This window comes from Meles meles, chromosome 9 (assembly GCF_922984935.1).
Source record: "Meles meles chromosome 9, mMelMel3.1 paternal haplotype, whole genome shotgun sequence".
Taxonomy (NCBI): domain Eukaryota; kingdom Metazoa; phylum Chordata; class Mammalia; order Carnivora; family Mustelidae; genus Meles; species Meles meles.
The window spans coordinates 68,541,042-68,559,237 of NC_060074.1; the positions used below are offsets into that span (position 1 = coordinate 68,541,042).

The 18,196-nt window shown below is 32.9% G+C and overlaps 1 protein-coding gene across 11 annotated transcripts in view; it reads left to right on the forward strand.

Moving 5' to 3' along the window:
* DYNC1I2 (dynein cytoplasmic 1 intermediate chain 2) overlaps positions 1 to 18,196 on the forward strand; it is a 57,013-nt gene that overhangs the window by 1,983 nt on the left and 36,834 nt on the right. For 2 of the 11 annotated variants that reach the window (XM_046019146.1, XM_046019145.1), the window contains exons 3-6: positions 2,464 to 2,581; positions 11,032 to 11,049; positions 11,772 to 11,862; positions 17,078 to 17,137. In XM_046019146.1, the coding sequence (XP_045875102.1) occupies positions 2,464 to 2,581; positions 11,032 to 11,049; positions 11,772 to 11,862; positions 17,078 to 17,137 (287 nt within the window). Of the gene's footprint in view, positions 1 to 2,463; positions 2,582 to 11,031; positions 11,050 to 11,717; positions 11,863 to 17,077; positions 17,138 to 18,196 lie in introns of all 11 variants that reach the window. The other 9 variants (XM_046019144.1, XM_046019143.1, XM_046019148.1 and 6 more) reach the window with 5 other exon arrangements.

Here is an 18,196-nt window from a genome sequence, read left to right on the forward strand (position 1 = left end):
GTAAAATAATTGGATTTAATATCAAATACTTACACCTTTATGTAATACTTTCAGAATAGTTAAAAATCCAGCAGTTGTGACTGCAAATATGGCACTGTAGGTGAATTTTACTTTAAAGAAGCCAGGTATGTGAAAATGACAAAATTAATAAATTAAAATATAATTGTTTTACTGAATAAAAATATTTCGTATAGATTGATGCATTTTGAGGATTTGGTTTATAAAACTCAATCTACATATTTCTCTTTTAGGTGTGTGTTTGTTATATAAATTAAGGGACATCTGCCTTATAATAGCTCATAAAACATGGCATATATATCATAACTTAGTTTGGAATTTGAATTTCCTTATCTAAATGCTTTGCTAGTCTGCACTGCTAACAGTCTGTCAGAATAAATAATAGAAAAGAGAAATATATAATAGATTATTTAATTGATTAGGGAATTTGTTATCTCTTTCATTATGAAACATTTTCCTTGAAATATTTTTGCCAAGCAGTAGGTCTGATATTACCTTAAGGATAGACCAGATGGGTATGTCTTCTGATTTTTCACATCACCATTTTATCATGTATGGCAAATATACATTGACCCTGAGGTGGAGATATTTTACTTGTTGCTGTATAGATATGTACATTTTCCCCAACTATTTGGACAGATTTGCATACTTTTACCACAGGTATGTTTTAAATTAATATGTTTAAATGATCAGTGTAAGATAATTTGTCTTAAGTGTGACATTAGTACCAAGGTTTCTATTTGATAGCCAATAACCAAGATTTCTAGAAATCTGTTAAGGGAAAAGAAAAATCAGAAAAAGTAAAAGTACAATTAATGTGCATGCAGCATTTTTATGATGCTGTAAAGGCCTTTGAAGAATTTTCTAATTTATTCTGAACCTTTCTGTGATATATTATTGTAAGAAAGTTGGAGGTTTAAGTTAGCTCTTTGATTAAAAGTTAACTCCGGCACGTTTTGCATGGAGCACTGGGTGTTTTGCAAAAAGAATGAATACTGTTACGCTGAAAAAAAAATAAATAAAAAAAAAAAATAAAAAAAAAAAAAAATCAGTTAAAAACCAAAAAAAAAAAAAAAAAAAAAAAAAAAAAAGTTAACTCCGATAGAGCCATTCCAAAGTAATGTCTATAGCCTTAGACCCTTCAGTGCTGAGAGCATGTTTGATTTTTGTTTTCTAAGATGGCCATAATTGGCATAAATAGTCTAGGGATATCTACTATATGATTTATAGATGATTTAAAGGTTATAAAACATTACAAGAGATAATTTAATAGTATTAAACAATGAGTCTACTAATATATTGCTATATATACAGGTAAAGTGTCAACTTGATAATAGAGCCTGTTTGGCTATTGTGATGAAGTCCACTGATGACTTTTTTAAGTTAAAGTGGTATCATAGACTGGGCGCCTGGGTGGCTCAGTGGGTTGGGCCACTGCCTTCGGCTCAGGTCATGATCTCAGGGTCCTGGGATCAAGTCCCGCATCGGGCTCTCTGCTCAGCGGCGAGCCTGCTTCCCTCTCTCTCTGCCTGCCTCTCTGTCTACTTGTGATCTCTCTCTGTCAAATAAATAAATAAAATCTTTAAAAAAAAATAATAAAGTGGTATCATAGAATATTATGATTGCCAGAATTCACTGTGGATAATTGTATGAGTAATAGTTGTCTAGACAAAATAGGCATCTGAGGTGTATATAGAAAACTTTCCCTCGGAAGGCCTAAATTTCATTTGAGATGTTTTGGATGATCTGAGGTTATTGAGGCTTATCTAGTTTACCTGGGAGATTTTTGCTAAAACTATAAGTGACTGAAATAAAAGCTGGCAATAATTTTGATAACAAATGTTTTGTATTATGCAAAAGTGAATTTTAACTTTACCAAATTCAACCATGTTTTCATTGTCATAAAAATAAGACCTATAATTTAAAAAACAAAAATAAAAACCTTTTTCCAGGTGAATTTTTGACAAACATCTTCTACATAAAATTGCATAAATACAGTGAAGACTTCATACAGAAGTTTGAGGTATTCATACTTGATTTTCAACAAATCACTTTGTCCATTTACTTAAATTTTGTTACCTGTTAAGTAATTTTTTTTATAGTGTTGTGGCCTTTATATTTAAGCTTTTGTGCCACTGGGGGACGTTTCCACGATTCCTAACTCTGAATAGCAATTTCATACTGTAGATAATAGAAGTTGGCTGGATTTTTGAATTTACCTATTAGGTAAAAACTTTTGTGGAAACTCCTTGATTATATATCCTTTGGAGATTACTTACTAGAACTCTACTGGGAATGGTTTTCATGTAATGAGTGTAATGTGCATTCAAAACCAAGACATCCCCCCCAAGAGTAAACAGTGTTCATTATTTAAAATGTACCTTTTTTTGCAAGCAGAAATGTTACATAGCCTATGTAAATTTAAATTTTCAACTTTAAAAATAGACTGATCAGAAGAAGGAAGCAGTTGCTCCTGTGCAAGAAGAATCAGATCTTGAAAAAAAAAGAAGAGAAGCTGAAGCATTGCTTCAAAGCATGGGGCTAACTCCAGAATCTCCCATTGGTAAGGATAAGAATATATCCATTTATAAGAGCCAAGAATAGATGTTATTAAGCTCAGATATATCTAAGATGAATACATTGACTTTAATATATTTTGCATATTTTTCTTATTTGTGTCTCTTAAAAATAACTAATCTTATACTTTATTCAGAATTATCTTTTTTCACATGTGCCAATACATGGTTATTTTGTTTGTTTACGAGAGCTGCAAGATTAAGGGTACTTATTAACATACACTGAACAACCATTTGACTTCTCTTATTAAATCAGTAATTTATTTCAACATTTGTTGAACAAGTTTCTGTGCCATACTGTATTTAGCTTAAAAATGGCTCCTGATCTTAACTCTGTATTTTTTTCTGTAGGTTAAAGAGAGGTATAATGAATCAAAATTCTAAAAGTATGTCAGTGTTCAGAGATATAGGAGGGGAAGGAAAAGATAGCTTTCTGCTCTCGTTGCTAATAAGGGAAATAATATTGGTAGCCTATTATGCAGCAGTTTGACTTGTTCTTTTTTTGGGCCCTTCATTTTGATAAGAGTACTAAACCAAAAAGCTGAAATAGTAGAGGTACTGAAGACAATCTAGTTACATGTCAGAAAGCATTAAACACTTACTTAAAATAATTCTAACCTGGATGCTGTTATGTAATATTTTAGTTTGACATGGTCTTTGTCATTTAGGGTTAGTTTGTCGGCGGCTAATTCCATCTAGTTCGGGGAACAAATACTAGAAATAGTAACTGCTGTTTGCCTTCGTGAACTACAACATAACTTTCTAGAGCTGATATCTCTAAAAGGTTTTAAGATGAGAAAGCTGGTTACTCTCATGGTCTGCTTCTTGTTAACTTCTTTCAACTCATTTGCCTTTTCCATAATGATAGCATTTGAAGATTGAAATATATGTATATGTCTTTATTTAATGAGTTTACATTCATATTGCAATTTTAAAAGTAAATGAATGAGAACAGTATTGTTAATAAAATAGTAACTAAACCAAGTTTTCTCTTTAGTTGTATAGTCTTTGATCAGTCTTTCTGTTGCTGGCTTTGTTTTCCTCCTATGGGATTTTTTTTCCCTTTTCTATTTTTAGTGTTTCAGTTTTACTGAATTCACTTGTTCATATCTCTCAGTTCATGGCCCTCCTCCATTATCAAGTCTTGAAAGACCGTTCTTCGGAGGTGTGTTTGTGTGTGTGTGAGTGTGCGTGAGTGTGCGTGTTTTTCCCTTATTCCCCATCTCCACATCCCCCTTCCCAGTCTTGCTTAAGTACGCATTTTTGCATTTTTAACATATGTGCTTTTAATCTGTCCTACCTGTGTTTACATACTTCAAGGTTTCATGTATATATATATATATGTGTGTGCATGTATGTTTTATACACATAAACACATTGTGTTATATGTATTGTTCTGTTTGTATCTTTTTGTTAAGCAGCAGTTGAGACCTACCCATGTTGCTAAATACAGATCTAGTTACTTATTTTTGACTGATGCATGGTATTCCATTATATACGATATTTACTTATCTGTTCCCCAAGTGATAGGCACTTAGATTGCTTCCATCTCTTTGCTATCACAGTAAACACTGCAAAGAATACCTACTTTACTTTTGAGAACTGTGGAAGAGTTTCTCTGGGATGTATGCCTAAGAATTGACTTGCTGTGTTACTGTGTATAAGCTTACTTGACATTTATTAGAGTCTACATACCACTCTCAAGAATGACTACAAGTTTACCCTCCCAGTGCCAGTGAATGAGAAAGTAACTATTTTACCATATCCACATCATCACCTGGTGTTCTCTGACTTAGCAATTTTTGCCAACTTGAATGGGTATAAAGTAGTATACCAAAATGTTTTAATATAAATTTATCTGTTTATAGTGAGGTTAACCATTTCTCAAGTATCTATTATTTTCTCTCTATGAGTTGCATATTCATATAGTGAGCCCATTTACTATTAGAGTTCTTTATCTTGCTGCAGGAGTTCCTTGTATATTTTAGGGGAGGTCTTCTTTGTTGTAGTATTAAAAAAAAAACAACTTCCCAGTTTATTACCTGTTAACTCTGTTTATAGTATCTTTCATTGAACCTAATTCTTCATTTTAATGTGTTCAAATCCTTCATTTTGATTTTAGTTAGACCTGTCAATTATAACCCTTTTTTGTGCTTTTGGTCTTTTTTTTTTTTTTTTTTTTTAAAGAAATCCTTTCTTTGAAGACACAATATATATTTTCCTACATTTTTTCTGTTAGGCTTTATAATTTCAGCCTTTACCTTTAGATGTTTGGATTATATTTTTGAATATAGTATGAGGTAGGGATCCAGTCTAGTTCTTCTCTATATAGTTAGCTAATTTCCTCAGTTCCATTTATTAAATAGTCCTTCTTTCTCCATACTGATCCTGATGCCAACTTTGTCATACAATCACTTCCCATATATTCATGACATTTCTGGGCTCTGTATTTTCACTGTTGATCCACTTGGTTTGATTCTATACTATTAACCCAGTTTCGATTACTATGACTTAAGTATTCTGTATAATTTTCTTGTACTGCCCGTATTCATTGGCCATCGGGGTTATGATTTTAAAATAAATTGGACAGCTTTCCTTGTGATATTTTGTAGAATAGCTTTTAAAGGGTAGATGTTACCTGTTCCTTTAAAACTTGGTAGAATTCCACTGTAAAACTGCCTGGGATTACAACTTTTTTTTTCAGGGAGTAGTTGAGGCAGAGGTTATTCACTGTTTTAAGTCCCTTTTAAGGTTGTAGTCTATTCAAGTTTTCTATTTATTTCTGTATTTTTCTGGTTTGATTTTTTTAAAAAGCAATAATATTTATTATCCCTCATAGTTTCTGCCTATTAGGAATTTGGTAGTGGCTTAGCTGAGTGGTTGTGGCTCAGGGTATCTCATGGCATTGAAGTCAAGATGTCAGTCAGAGCTGTAGGCATCTGAAGGCTTGCCTGCTGCTAGGATATGGTTTCAAGGTGCCTCACTCACATAGCTGGCATGTTGGTGTTGGCTATTGTTGGTGAAAGACCTGAGTTCTTGTCCACATGGACCACTCCACAGAAATGCAGGAGTATCCTTGCAGAATGTCAGGTTCTCCAAAGTGAGCAATCCAAAGATAAAGCCAGGAAAAAGCTGTTATTTTTATGACTTACTCTTAGAAATGATCAGTTCCACTATATTCTTCTGTTGATTCCAATTCACAAAGAATTTGGACTTTCTTTAAAACTGCCAGAATACTTGCCACAGATTCATAGGTCTCTCATATTTTGACATGATCATATGCTTTTTTCCCCCTTTTAATATACTAATTTGATGATTTATAATGATAGCATTCTAAGGTAAAAGCATGCTTACATTCTGGAATAAACAACTTAGTTATGAGATGATTTTTTTGCCTTTTTTTTTTTTTTTAAAGATTTTATTTATGCGACACAGAAAGAGAGACAGCAAGAGAGGGAATACAAGTAGGGAGAGTGGGAGAGGGAGAAGCTGGCCTCCCGATGAGCAGGGAGCCTGATGCAGGGCTCAATCTCAGGACTCTGGGATCATGAACTGAGCTGAAGGCAGATGCTTAACGACTGAGCCACCCAGGTGCCCCGAGATGATTTTTTTCTTATGCATTGCTGAATGCATTTGCAAATATTTTATTTAGGAGTTCTGCATACATACTCAGAATCATGCCTGTAATTTTTCTTCCTTTTATTATATCTTGTCTGGCCATTATAATAGATACAATGGTTATATCTATAATGGTTATAGTAGCCATATTAAATGGGTTGTGTGGTTATCACCTTCTTCTATTCTCTGACAGATTCCTAAAGATCTTTCCAGTATTTATTTAAAATTAGGCTTGAAGAATACAGGATACAGATGAAGGCAGTGTCTACCAAACTTTTTTGACAGTAGCCCAAAATAAAAAGTACATCTTATGTCATGACTTAGGATGGATACTTGTTTCTCTTTTCACTACAGAATGTATTTAGTCAATATTTTTAAATTATAGAGGTATAAAAATACTGCTAGAATATTCAAGAGGATTTATTAAAAATATCACTTTTTTCGTAAAATGGACTTTTTTCTTTTTTTTTTAATTCTGAAAAGAATTTTTTTAAAAAGCTGTAGCTAATAAAATCTCTTTTAGCTTCTCATCATTGGTAGTTTCTTATTTATTTGGTGAGTTGACTGCTTTTTGTCAGAGATCCTTGAAAGCAGAGAATATAACATTTTTATCCCTGGTGTCCAGCACAGAAGAGACACTTAAATGTTTGTTAGATTTTTATTAGGTTATATGTGTTTCTTCTTGTAAGGCCAAATAAAAGCCATCTGCTTTATTTTTTTTTAAAGATTTTATTTATTTATTTGACAGAGAGAGATCTCAAGTACGCAGAGAGGCAGGAAGAGAGAGAGGAGAAAGCAGGCTCCCCCACTGAGCAGAGAACCCGATGTGGGGCTCGATCCCAGGACCCTGAGATCATGACCTGAGCCGAAGGCAGAGAGAAAGCCATCTGCTTTACAAAAAACAAAATCTGATTGTTTAAATTTCATAAAAAGGCATAATGGAAATTGAAATATGACCATTTCATAAAAGAAGCATGGCTTTTTTTTTTTTTTTTTAACTAAATTTACATGGCCAGTCTTAAGAAAGTTAATTTTAGGTACAACTTTTAAGACATGTTATATTCAATATGGAGTTACTAAGCATTGATGATTGAAAAAAATAAAGTGAATCTCTTTTGTATGTATAACTACTGTCCTAACCATCTTGTAAAGAGATGAAAACATATACTGCCAAGTATTCTATAGCCTGAGTCTGTATCAGTAGGCCACAGAACATTGATTCCTATGATAGTTTATTATCAGGATTTTCTTTTACTAGGAAAAAACAAAAGAACTTTGCTAATCAAAGACAAGAATCGCATCATTTATTTCCTTTGCACCCCTTGTAACTTTTGAATACCTTAAATCTCATTTTTTTCCACTGTGTTGAGAAATACTTGACATATGTCACTAAGTTTAAGATACGTTGTATGATGGTTTGATTTACATATATTATAAAATAATTACCACAGTAGGTTTAGTTAACATTCATCATCTCATACAGATACACTAAGCAGAAAAAAAAAATTTCTTCTGATGGCAACTTTTAGAATCTATTCTTTTAATAATTTTCTTCCATATCATATAACAGTATTAACTAGAGTCATCATGTTGTATAGTATATACCTAGTACTTATTTATCTGATTCTTAGATGGAATGAGTGCTTTCTATGTACCAACTCATTTCTTCAAGTTTAGCCTAATTTTAACAAATGACTCATTATAGTACTTTAATACCACAGGATTTTATTTTTATTAATTTCTTTAAAAAATTTATCTGATGCTCTGAATTACATTGAAGAGAATAAAGGAAACAAATAAATAATAAATAAAACAAAACATTTAGAGATAGTGGAGGATATTTAATCTTCATTATCAGGAGAAAAGGCTATAAAGAGGGAGAAATTAATATTTAGGAGAGGTAAGGTTTAAAGCAATACCTTTAAGGATGAAAAGAGGGAGGTACGAAAAAGTTAAATGTTATTATTCCAGGCTAAGAGTATCCACAAGGGGGTATTATTGTAGTGCAGGCTGTGTTTGAGTATTAAGTATCCTAGATTAGCTAGAGGAGGCCTTACAACTTTGGGGTTATCTCAGAAGGTCACTCCTTCCATTTTACTGTCTCATACCAGCTCGTACCCCCTACATTCACTTTCCTTGGCTGTTCACCTTTCCTAGGTTCTCCTTCCTGGCAAAAGCCCTTTCTTGCCAGAGGCTTTCTTCTACTCAAAAAATAATTGGGCTGTGCATCATCCTTTATCTGAGACGTTTGCATAGTTCTGAGTGGCCACCTCAAACTTAATCCTAATCATAAATCTAGGTGCATTCCTAGGGCTTTCTGGTTTTAAAATATCTAGGTGTTTCTTTGCAGGCTAAAAGGCAGCAGTGTATGATTTTATATCCTTGGAAGGCCAAGATCTAAACTGGTAGGAAAGGCCTTCTTGATTGGGTTTTGTTCTAGATAATTAAAGAGTCACAGTCTTTCAATATTACTTACATGATCGGTGAATGCTATGGTATAGATTTGTCTTTCAGTTTACTCCATATTTCTCCTCTGGTTCTCAAAGAAGGAAATAAGTATCTTTGCCCTAAACTTCTAATAAGCTTAAAATTGTTCAAATACGCACGTATGTTAATGTTAAATATTTATTTTGTGCTCTTTAAAGCCTTGTTTTAGGCCATATATATATATATGTACATATATATATATAGACACTCATATATAACATATAATGAGTATACATGTTATGTATATGTGTGTATATATACATATATGACTGGAATAAAAGTAATGTGACTTAATTGCTGTTCTTATTAAGCAGATTATATCTCAGATACTTGTTAAAAGCTACTTAGTAATGGCTTTTGTTATTTTCAAAGCTGGTTGGACTCTTAAACCATCTTTACAAATGAATTCTAAAATTGAGTCTTTTTTGAGATTTGAGGGACTATGATTTCAGAGGTTTTTTTTAACCTCCCTGAATTCATGCTGTTTGTTCTTAGGGGTTGTTTGTTGAATCTGAGAGTATGGTGGCATTGCCTTACTGTGTAATTACTGTAATCTTTGATTTTTCTAGACTAATTAGGTTTAAATATGGTAGTGACCAAACAACACTACCATTCCTTTTTTTTTCTGTTAATATTACTCCTTTTTCAATAATGGTAATTTTCTTTTTCTAGGTTTGTCTCTTCTGTAGTGTATGTTATTTATTATTGCAAGATGAAGTGGGTGAGCCAGATAATAACTTTGAGTCTTTAATGAGTTTTTCCATAAACTGGTTTGAAAACTATCTTTTGTGAGAAATGATACAGTTCTGGGATGGAGGTTTTTATTGAATTACAAATGTGATGCCATGGTGATTAATTTTGCTTCTGGCTGATAAGCTATGATAATTTGGTACATCACCCCTGTAATTTATTTTTTATCTTGGTAACTTTTATTTCTGACAATTTTATTGGCTAGGTTCATATATTTATGTACATATAATTACTGTTTAACCTGTTCCATAAAGAATTTGAGGTAACATTTTTTTATATTGTAGTTTTAACCAAGTAAGATACTATTTATTCCTATATCAGTTAGGACTTAGAGTAGGGTAAGCCTCACATTGAGAAACAGACAAAAAGATGAAGAATGTAGCCTAAATGAAGTTAAGAGACATTAATGTTCTTTTTTTTTTTTTTTTAAAGATTTTATTTATTTATTTGACAGAGAGAAATCACAACTAGGCAGAGAGGCAGGCAGAGAGAGAGAGAGAGGGAAGCAGGCTCCCTGCTGAGCAGAGAGCCTGATACGGGACTCAATCCCAGGACCCTGAGATCATGACCTGAGCCGAAGGCAGTGGCTTAACCCACTGAGCCACCCAGGCGCCCCAGTGTTCTTTTATTTTAGATGCAGATCATATTTAGCTACTTTGGGTTGTATACGCAGCACCTAGCACAGTGCCATCCACCTGTGAACTATGTGAAGGTGATCTGATTTTATCATTGTTTCTGAGAAATGTAGTCACAATATTAGAAACATTCAGTTTTTATAGTCTTTGGAATTTCAGCAAGACTTAATCACTGTATCTCAGGAAGCATTCTAGTTATGATTTTCTTTCCTCTGATCTTACTATTGACTACCAATAGAATTTGCCATTGGAAAAATAAGGATGATTAGTTTTGTGCCTGTGTTTAAGATGTAATTCATCATAGGGACACCTGGCTAGCTCCGTCAGTAGAGCATGTGACTCTTGAATCATCAGGTTGGATGTCGAGTTTACATTACCAAAAAAAAAAAAAAGGCAAAAGATGTAATTTATCATACTATACTTGTACATTTTGTTAGATTAGCAAACCCACCTTTTTTAATTGTATCATGTATAAACATTTAAATATAATTTTAAGGGTTCAGTGTGTGTGACTATCCCCCAAACATAGATTTTTAATTAAAGATGTAGTTCTTTAGATTAGTTCCTTTATAATTAGAAACTTACCTTCTTTTCAGTAGACTATTAAAAGAAGGGCTTGCAGCTCAACATAAAATGTTTTAGTCACTTAATATTATATACTGAAGAATTGTTTTAAAAAGATACTTGGGATTGGGGACATTTATGGTAAAATTTAACCAGAAGATGGCAGTGATGATCCTCCTATACTTCCTGCAATGGTAATCAAAATGTTTTACAAATGTAATAGCATGAAATGTGCACGTTTAACTGTTGATACAGAATGTTAAGAGTGCTGATTTAGGGGAAAGCATTTGCTATTTGTTTTATATACTATGAAAAATGTGTATTTTTTATAAGAAGGGATTAAGAATATTTTGGGTGTCTGTATCTTTGTCTGTACACTTCAGTTTTTTCTGAATACTGGGGTAAGGAAGTTACCATAAGTCTTGCCTTATTTAAGTTGCATGTATCACTTTATGTTATGCATCATGTCTAGAAGGCATGCTGTTTTATGGCCTGTTTGCATTTTTCACCCAAATTGTTGGAAACTAATGGACATTTTAAAGGAGCCATTCCTTTAGCTGTGGTCATTTTCCCTAAATTGGCCCCTTTTCTTGGTAAAGGAAAAATGAAATCATTTAAGGCATTAATTTCTGAAATAAAACTTGTTGGACAAAAATTAACATTTTAAAATAAATCTCAGAAAACTAAGGGTAAATGACTTTTGAGAATATTTCAGAGTTTTAATTTTGATAACAATTATCAGTAGTATTTATAATCTGGTGATCTTAAAAGTGAAAAGTTAGAAAGGGGGAAGGAATGCACTCCTTTGAAAATTAGTGCCCACATTTGGTGTTGGCTGGGACGAAGATGCATCCTTTCGTAATCTTGCTTTTTTTTTTTTTTTAATATATAAAACCCAAATGCATTTTGCCAGAGAAATTGCATGAGTTGTCAGCATGCATTGTTAACTTTATCTTTCTCCTCTTCTTTCTACTGTTCATTTTCATTCCTGTATTTTTGTTTTTTGGTTTGCCTTTTTTTTCTCTTTTGTTAATTACTTCATGTTAAATTACTTTTGAAACGTCATAAGCTGAGCAACCTCTCCGTGTAGTAACAGCGGATACCTGTCTATTTCACTATTTAGTCCCTCCTCCTATGTCTCCATCCTCCAAATCTGTGAGCACACCGAGTGAAGCCGGAAGCCAAGACTCTGGAGATGGCGCAGTGGGATCTAGGTACAGTAAATTTCCTTTAATAGCTTAATGATAGAATGCATTTAAAGCATACTGTTGATGCTTTAGAGGAACTCTAAATAGCTATGTTAAAACTAACATTTTGAAATCTAAGTGGCATAGACACTTATTTTAAATTAGGGGAAATTTTTTTAATAGTATTTTAGCTGTCCCTCTTGATTAATTTAGGCTGAATAGTTAACTGATTTTACACTAATTATTTTTATTAAAATAGAGATGTTAATTGATTTAATTTTTTTATGTCTAAGCATACATCATAGGCTATTGTGTGAATGTTTTGTATGTATAATATAAACAGTATAAATAGTGTATGATAGTATAAAATAGTATAAATATTATGGTATGACTAATTATGGTATTATTATAAAAATAATGTAAAATAGTTTATAAATAATGTGAAACCTCTGTTGTGCTTAGTTGTCCATTCAGTAATTGAAAATCTAAACAGTTTGGTTAAACACTTCAATTATGTTCTATTGAATCACTAGTTCTAATCAAGATAGAAAATAATACTGCATAAAATTATCAAATAGAGTTAACTGTTAAGGAAACAGGAGTGTTTACTGTCATGAGGACATTATGCTAAATGAAATAAGTTAGAGAAAGACAAATACTGAATTATGTCACTTATGTGTGAAATGTAAAAAAACAAAACAAAACCAAAGAAATCCAAGCTCATAGATACAGAGAACAGATTGGTGGTTGCCAGAGGTGAGGGATAAGGAATGGTCAAAATGGTTGAAGAGTTTCAAAAGGTACAAACTTCTAGTTATAAAATAAATAAGTCATGAGGACGTAATGTGCAGCGTGGTGATTACAGTTAACAACTAGGCAGAGAGGCAGGCAGAGAGAAAGGAAGGGAAACAGGCTCCCTGCTGAGCAGAGAGCCCAGTGCCGGTCTAGATCCCAGGTCCCTAAGATCATGACCTTAGCCGAGGGCAGAGGCTTTAACCCCCTGTAGTTATATAATGGGTTATATAGGCGCCCCTATAGTTAAAATCTTTATTCAGAATCCTTATTTTAGGCAGGAAGTTAAATGTCCTCCTCAGAAGAATCTTTTAACATACCTCTTAATAAGAAATAAACTTAAGTTTTATCTTCTTTGTGCCTGAGTTCCTCTGACTGAAGTTATAATGAGTACCTAAAAGGCAAGAAAAAAGAAGCAAGAGAGCTAGATAATAAATTCAATATTTTAATCAATTCTGGTTCAAATCAGGTTATCATTAACAATTAGAAGACAAAATGGTCTCACCAGTTTGAATTTGAGATGTGTTTTCCAAAACTGTTTTGTAAATAGAACCAAAATTGGAAATCTAAATTTTACTGTCATTGGAAATAAAAAATATAACCGTCATTTAAAAAAAAAAATCAAAACTTTTTTTTAGAAATAATAGTACCTTATAAAATAGTATATGTTATGTTATATGTTAAAGGCTAAATTTATTTAGTCTAAACTCATTTTTAAGACTAAATTTGTTTCATACCTCATACTTTTATGTTTTTGTACGAATATGTTAGTATTCCTTTGCTAATAAGCAAGTGGTATTTTCCCCCCTTTCTACAGCTTTACTGTAGTACAAATATTTACCCAGATAACTTTATGTTCATTAAGTTTACTTGTATTATAAGTTATTTTTATGTAGATATTATACTGTGTTCATTTTGAACTCTGTTCTTGATTTTGAATAGTAGAAAGATTACTTTAAATGTCACATTAGTAAGTTTGCTTTCAAAACTATGTAACATCTACTAGATTTTGTTCTTTTTTTTTTAAGATTGATTTATTTATTTGAGAGGGAGAGAGGGAGTGCGGGCAGGGGGAGGGTCAGAGGGAGAGAAACTGAAGCAGACCCCACTGAGTATGGAGCCCCAACATGAAGCTTGATCCCGTGACCCCTGAGGTCATGACCTAAGCCAAAACCAGTAGTTGGATGTCCAACCAACTCAGCCATGCAGGCATTCCCTGGTTTTTGAAATTAATGTAAAGTAGAACATGTCCTTCTGAGTTTCACTGGGAAACCTGGAGTTTATTGGAAACCCATTAGAATATTGTGAATTGGTACAGGGAGTAAATACTGTTAAGAAAAATATTTATTTGTTTATAGAACACATATTCCATCAAATTGCCAAGTTAATGTTCAATATTATATAGGTTACCACAGAAAATAAAATATTCATGGTCCTTGCCTTCATGGAACTTACATGCTAGTGATTACATCATTAATTTAAAGATATTACTCACTGTACTGAAAAGTTCCAAGCATAGTGTGTTGACTGTGTTTGTTTGAGTATAAATTTTTAATGATAAATTATGAAACAAAAAAACAGATATATACATACCTTTAGGGGTTTGTTCTTATTAGAGAATGAATATAAAATTTAGTTTCTTCTCAGTTTAACAGGAGAGCAAAAAAAAATTCCTCTTTTTGAATGAGATGACCTGATAATCTTACTACATACATTGTCTCCTTTGAGACCATAGATTAATTTTCAAGAGGGTTGCATATGTTCTTTTTTATGTATTATATGTATACATACAAGAGTAAAAACTATGAATTCTACTACATCATCTCCAGATTCCATAGTAGAGAGAGAATTAATCTTGTTGATTAATTGGTGCTATTGGCAGTGAAATAATAGCATTTCTAAATATATGACCCTTGAAAAGAATCCTAAGATCTGAGAATGAAACAGAATGAATTTGAATTGAGCAGGCATGTTGGTAATGAAAGAATAAAGAGAATAAGAAGTATCACAGGAAAATACATGAAGATGTGTGAGCTGTATGAACCCATACACTGAAATCTGTTAACTGGAAGGCAGTTCAAGATTAGTACACTCAAGGGGTAGGAAAAGATATATTAGACATTACCAAAAATGCTGTCAAGACATACCTGAATCACTATTTCCAAATGCCAGAAATTTCTGGCCTGGTTATAATTTATGAGTAAATGTAAAAGACCATGAAAAGTGATATCTCCCTAATTCTGCAGATTTGGAGTTGAATTCGTTAAGTTATCTCTAGAATGTGGCTGACAGTTACTTAATTGGGTAATCCATGTTTCTTGTTTCTTTCCCCATTCTTAATCAGTTTACCTTTCAGGCTTTGGATTATATTGGAATTTTACTTTATATGTCTACTGATGCCTGTAATAAACGTAATTCTGTATGTTGTGCAATGTATTTTCAGTACTGGGTATATTTTTAAGTAAAGTTTTGCTTAATTTTAGACTTAAATGACATCCTCAACAAGGAGCTGTAGGTAACTGGTAACAACTACACCTGTCATATTCCTTGGAGAGCACCTAATAGAACCCCTTCTGATTTAACAAAGTCTAAGTTTGTTGCTGTTCATTGCTTAGTACAAAGTAGATCTTCATAGTGACCTTTTCTTTGCATAGACATAATCCTGTTTAAACCCCCAAATCTTTCTTTACATTTTTATTTTAGATTTTTTTTTATTTTTTCAAGATTTTATTTATTTATTTGACAGACAAAGATCATAAGTGGGCAGAGAGGCAGGCAGAGAGAGAGGAGGAAGCAGGCTCCCTGTTGAGAAGAGAGCCCAATGCGGGACTTGATACTGGAACCTGGGATCATCACCTGAGCCGAAGGCAGTAATTTAATCCACTGAGCTGCCCCGGCGCCCCGTCTTTACATTTTTTAAAAAAATATTTTATTTATTTATTTGACAGAGATAGACATAGCAAGAGAGGAACACAAGCAGGGGGAGTGGGAGAGGGAGAAGCAGGCTCCCCACTGAGCAGGGAGCGCGATGCGGGACTCGATCCCAGAACCCTGGGATCATGACCTGAGCCGAAGGCAGACGCTTAACCAACTGAGCCACCCAGGTGCCCCCCGTCTTTACATTTTTAATATGAAGAATTTCTCTAGTTCAATTCATCTGAGTGTTTTTATTGATAAATTGTCTAGACAGGTAACATAGAAGTTACCTGTTGTATTTATTTATTTTTTATTTGTTGTATTTAAATATTGTAACTGTTTCAGTTGCTTGTTATAACTTATATACATGAATATATATATAGCCAAAAATGATAGTATTACATATATTGTGCTTAACTTTTAATTTTTTTAATTTTTTTTTAAAGATTTTATTTATTTATTTGACAGACAGAGATCACAATTAGGCAGAGAAGCAGGCAGAAAGAGAGAGAGGAGGAAGCAGGCTCCTGGCAGAGCAGAGAGCCCTATGCGGAGCTCGATCCCAGGACTCTGGGATTGTGACCTGAGCCGAAGGCAGAGGCTTTAACCCACTGAGCCACCCAGGCGCCCCTGTGCTTAACTTTTTAATAGGGACTATGAGTATCATACAGTACTGTACCTAAGTATCTTATATACTGGTAACTTGTAAGAATGCCCATGTGATAAAGTACCTTTTGTTCTAGTAGTATAAGATTTGGCGTAAGTGGAAAAGATCCCATGTAAGTCATTTACCCAGTAGGCAAGGCTAAAACACAACCAAATATTTATTTAGAATTGATACTCTCTAGAAGTTTAGTTAATTTAGGTAAGTCCTTTGAACATAAAATAATTTTCCTGGGAAAATTTTTTTTTTCCTAGAGCCAGAAATCCTTAGTTGTTTTCTAAAGCATATGACATGTAAGCTCAAGGCTGTGCTTAACCCATAAATTGCGCAGGGGTCACATTTTGGAAACTTTAGCTTTTTTGTATCCCAGTGGAATAGTCTTTGGTTTTCTTACCGAAAGGTTTATGTGTTGATTCATTTCTTTTAGTAATATGACAATTTTCTGCACACATTTAATGCTTTGGGCAATATTATAATATGTTAACTAAGATGTTTTTACTAATGCTTTTTTAATTAAGAAAATTAAAATTTTAACTTTTTATAGCCTAGCTTGTTATCCAAAAATAATATATTATTTGTGCTGTTGGATGCTTTGGCTGTTCTTGTCCATTAAAAGGCAATATTAGTTTCCTGTAATCTGAAAATACTGTCTTTTAACTATTCTGGATTATATGTTTGCATCTTTAACCAACTTATGCTTATGGTGTGCAGTAGAGCATTGAGTGATAACCTGGTATTTATTTCATACTAACCAGAACATGTGTTTAATTGTGAACAGTATTTTAGCTTTACCTGTTCATAGAATGTATTTGCTTGACTAACTTATGGCCTTTTTTGCTAACGCTTCATGGTTGTCCTACAACCATTTAGGACGCTGCATTGGGATACAGATCCATCAGTTCTTCAGCTTCACTCAGATTCCGATTTGGGGTATTGAATAGATTTTTTACCTTCCCTCTTCTATAATTAATTTGATTCTTTGTGAAACTCCTAATTTTATTTAAATTTCTAATGTACATTATACAGTTAGGAAGAGTTAATATTTTATTGTGACACTTCATTTATCCTCTGTCATTAGTGAAAGAAATATTTTATGTATCTGATTTTCTAGGTACCATAAGTCTACCATATAAGTGTCCAGAGTCCTTTGATTATTTTTGTATCTTTGATGTGAATTTTTCTAACCTGGATTTTAAACTTCCCAGACTTTTTCTGATATGTATTCTACATATAGTTGAACCTTTTCTGAGTTACCTGATACAAGTATTAATTTATTTTCCTGTATTAAAATTTCCTCATGATTTCTAAGATGTTAAGAGGAACAGAGCTGTTTGTCTTCTACACTATGGCCCTAGATTGCTATTGATTTATTCTTTAATTCATTTATTCACTCATTTATTTATTATAATCCCAATGTAAATTATATCTGGTGCTGCCATTGTGCCATACTCAGATAGTAATTTGATAATTTGCACCTTATAAAACACATGATCATACCTTTTGGAATTATGTCTAAAGTAAGAGTAAATAAGCCTTGAATTAGGGCATGTAAGAAAAGTATATGAGCTTCTTGTACATTAACTGGAAGCTTTTCTGTTGGCTGCCCTGAGACTCCCCCCAACCTGGCTTGCTTCTTTATTCTCAGGAAAGTGGCTTTTGGATAAGTGAGGTATTACCTCCCTACCCTTCTACTTCTAAATCTTAAGTATCTTGTTTGTTTGTTCTAATGTGATTTTTATCTAATTAGACTATATGCAGCCAAGTTGGTACCTTGTTCCTAATGTTGTTCTTGGCTTGGCCGTTTTTTCCCAGATATGTGAATGATTTACTTTTCAGGTAGTTTACATTTTAAAATTCAGAATACAGTGTTTTGTATTTCAAATTTTATTCTTAGAATATGAGATTACTTCAAATCTACTTAGGTTTTCGCACTTAATTCTTTGATGATACACTTTTTTTTCCCTTAAAGCTAAGATATTCCTAAAGTGG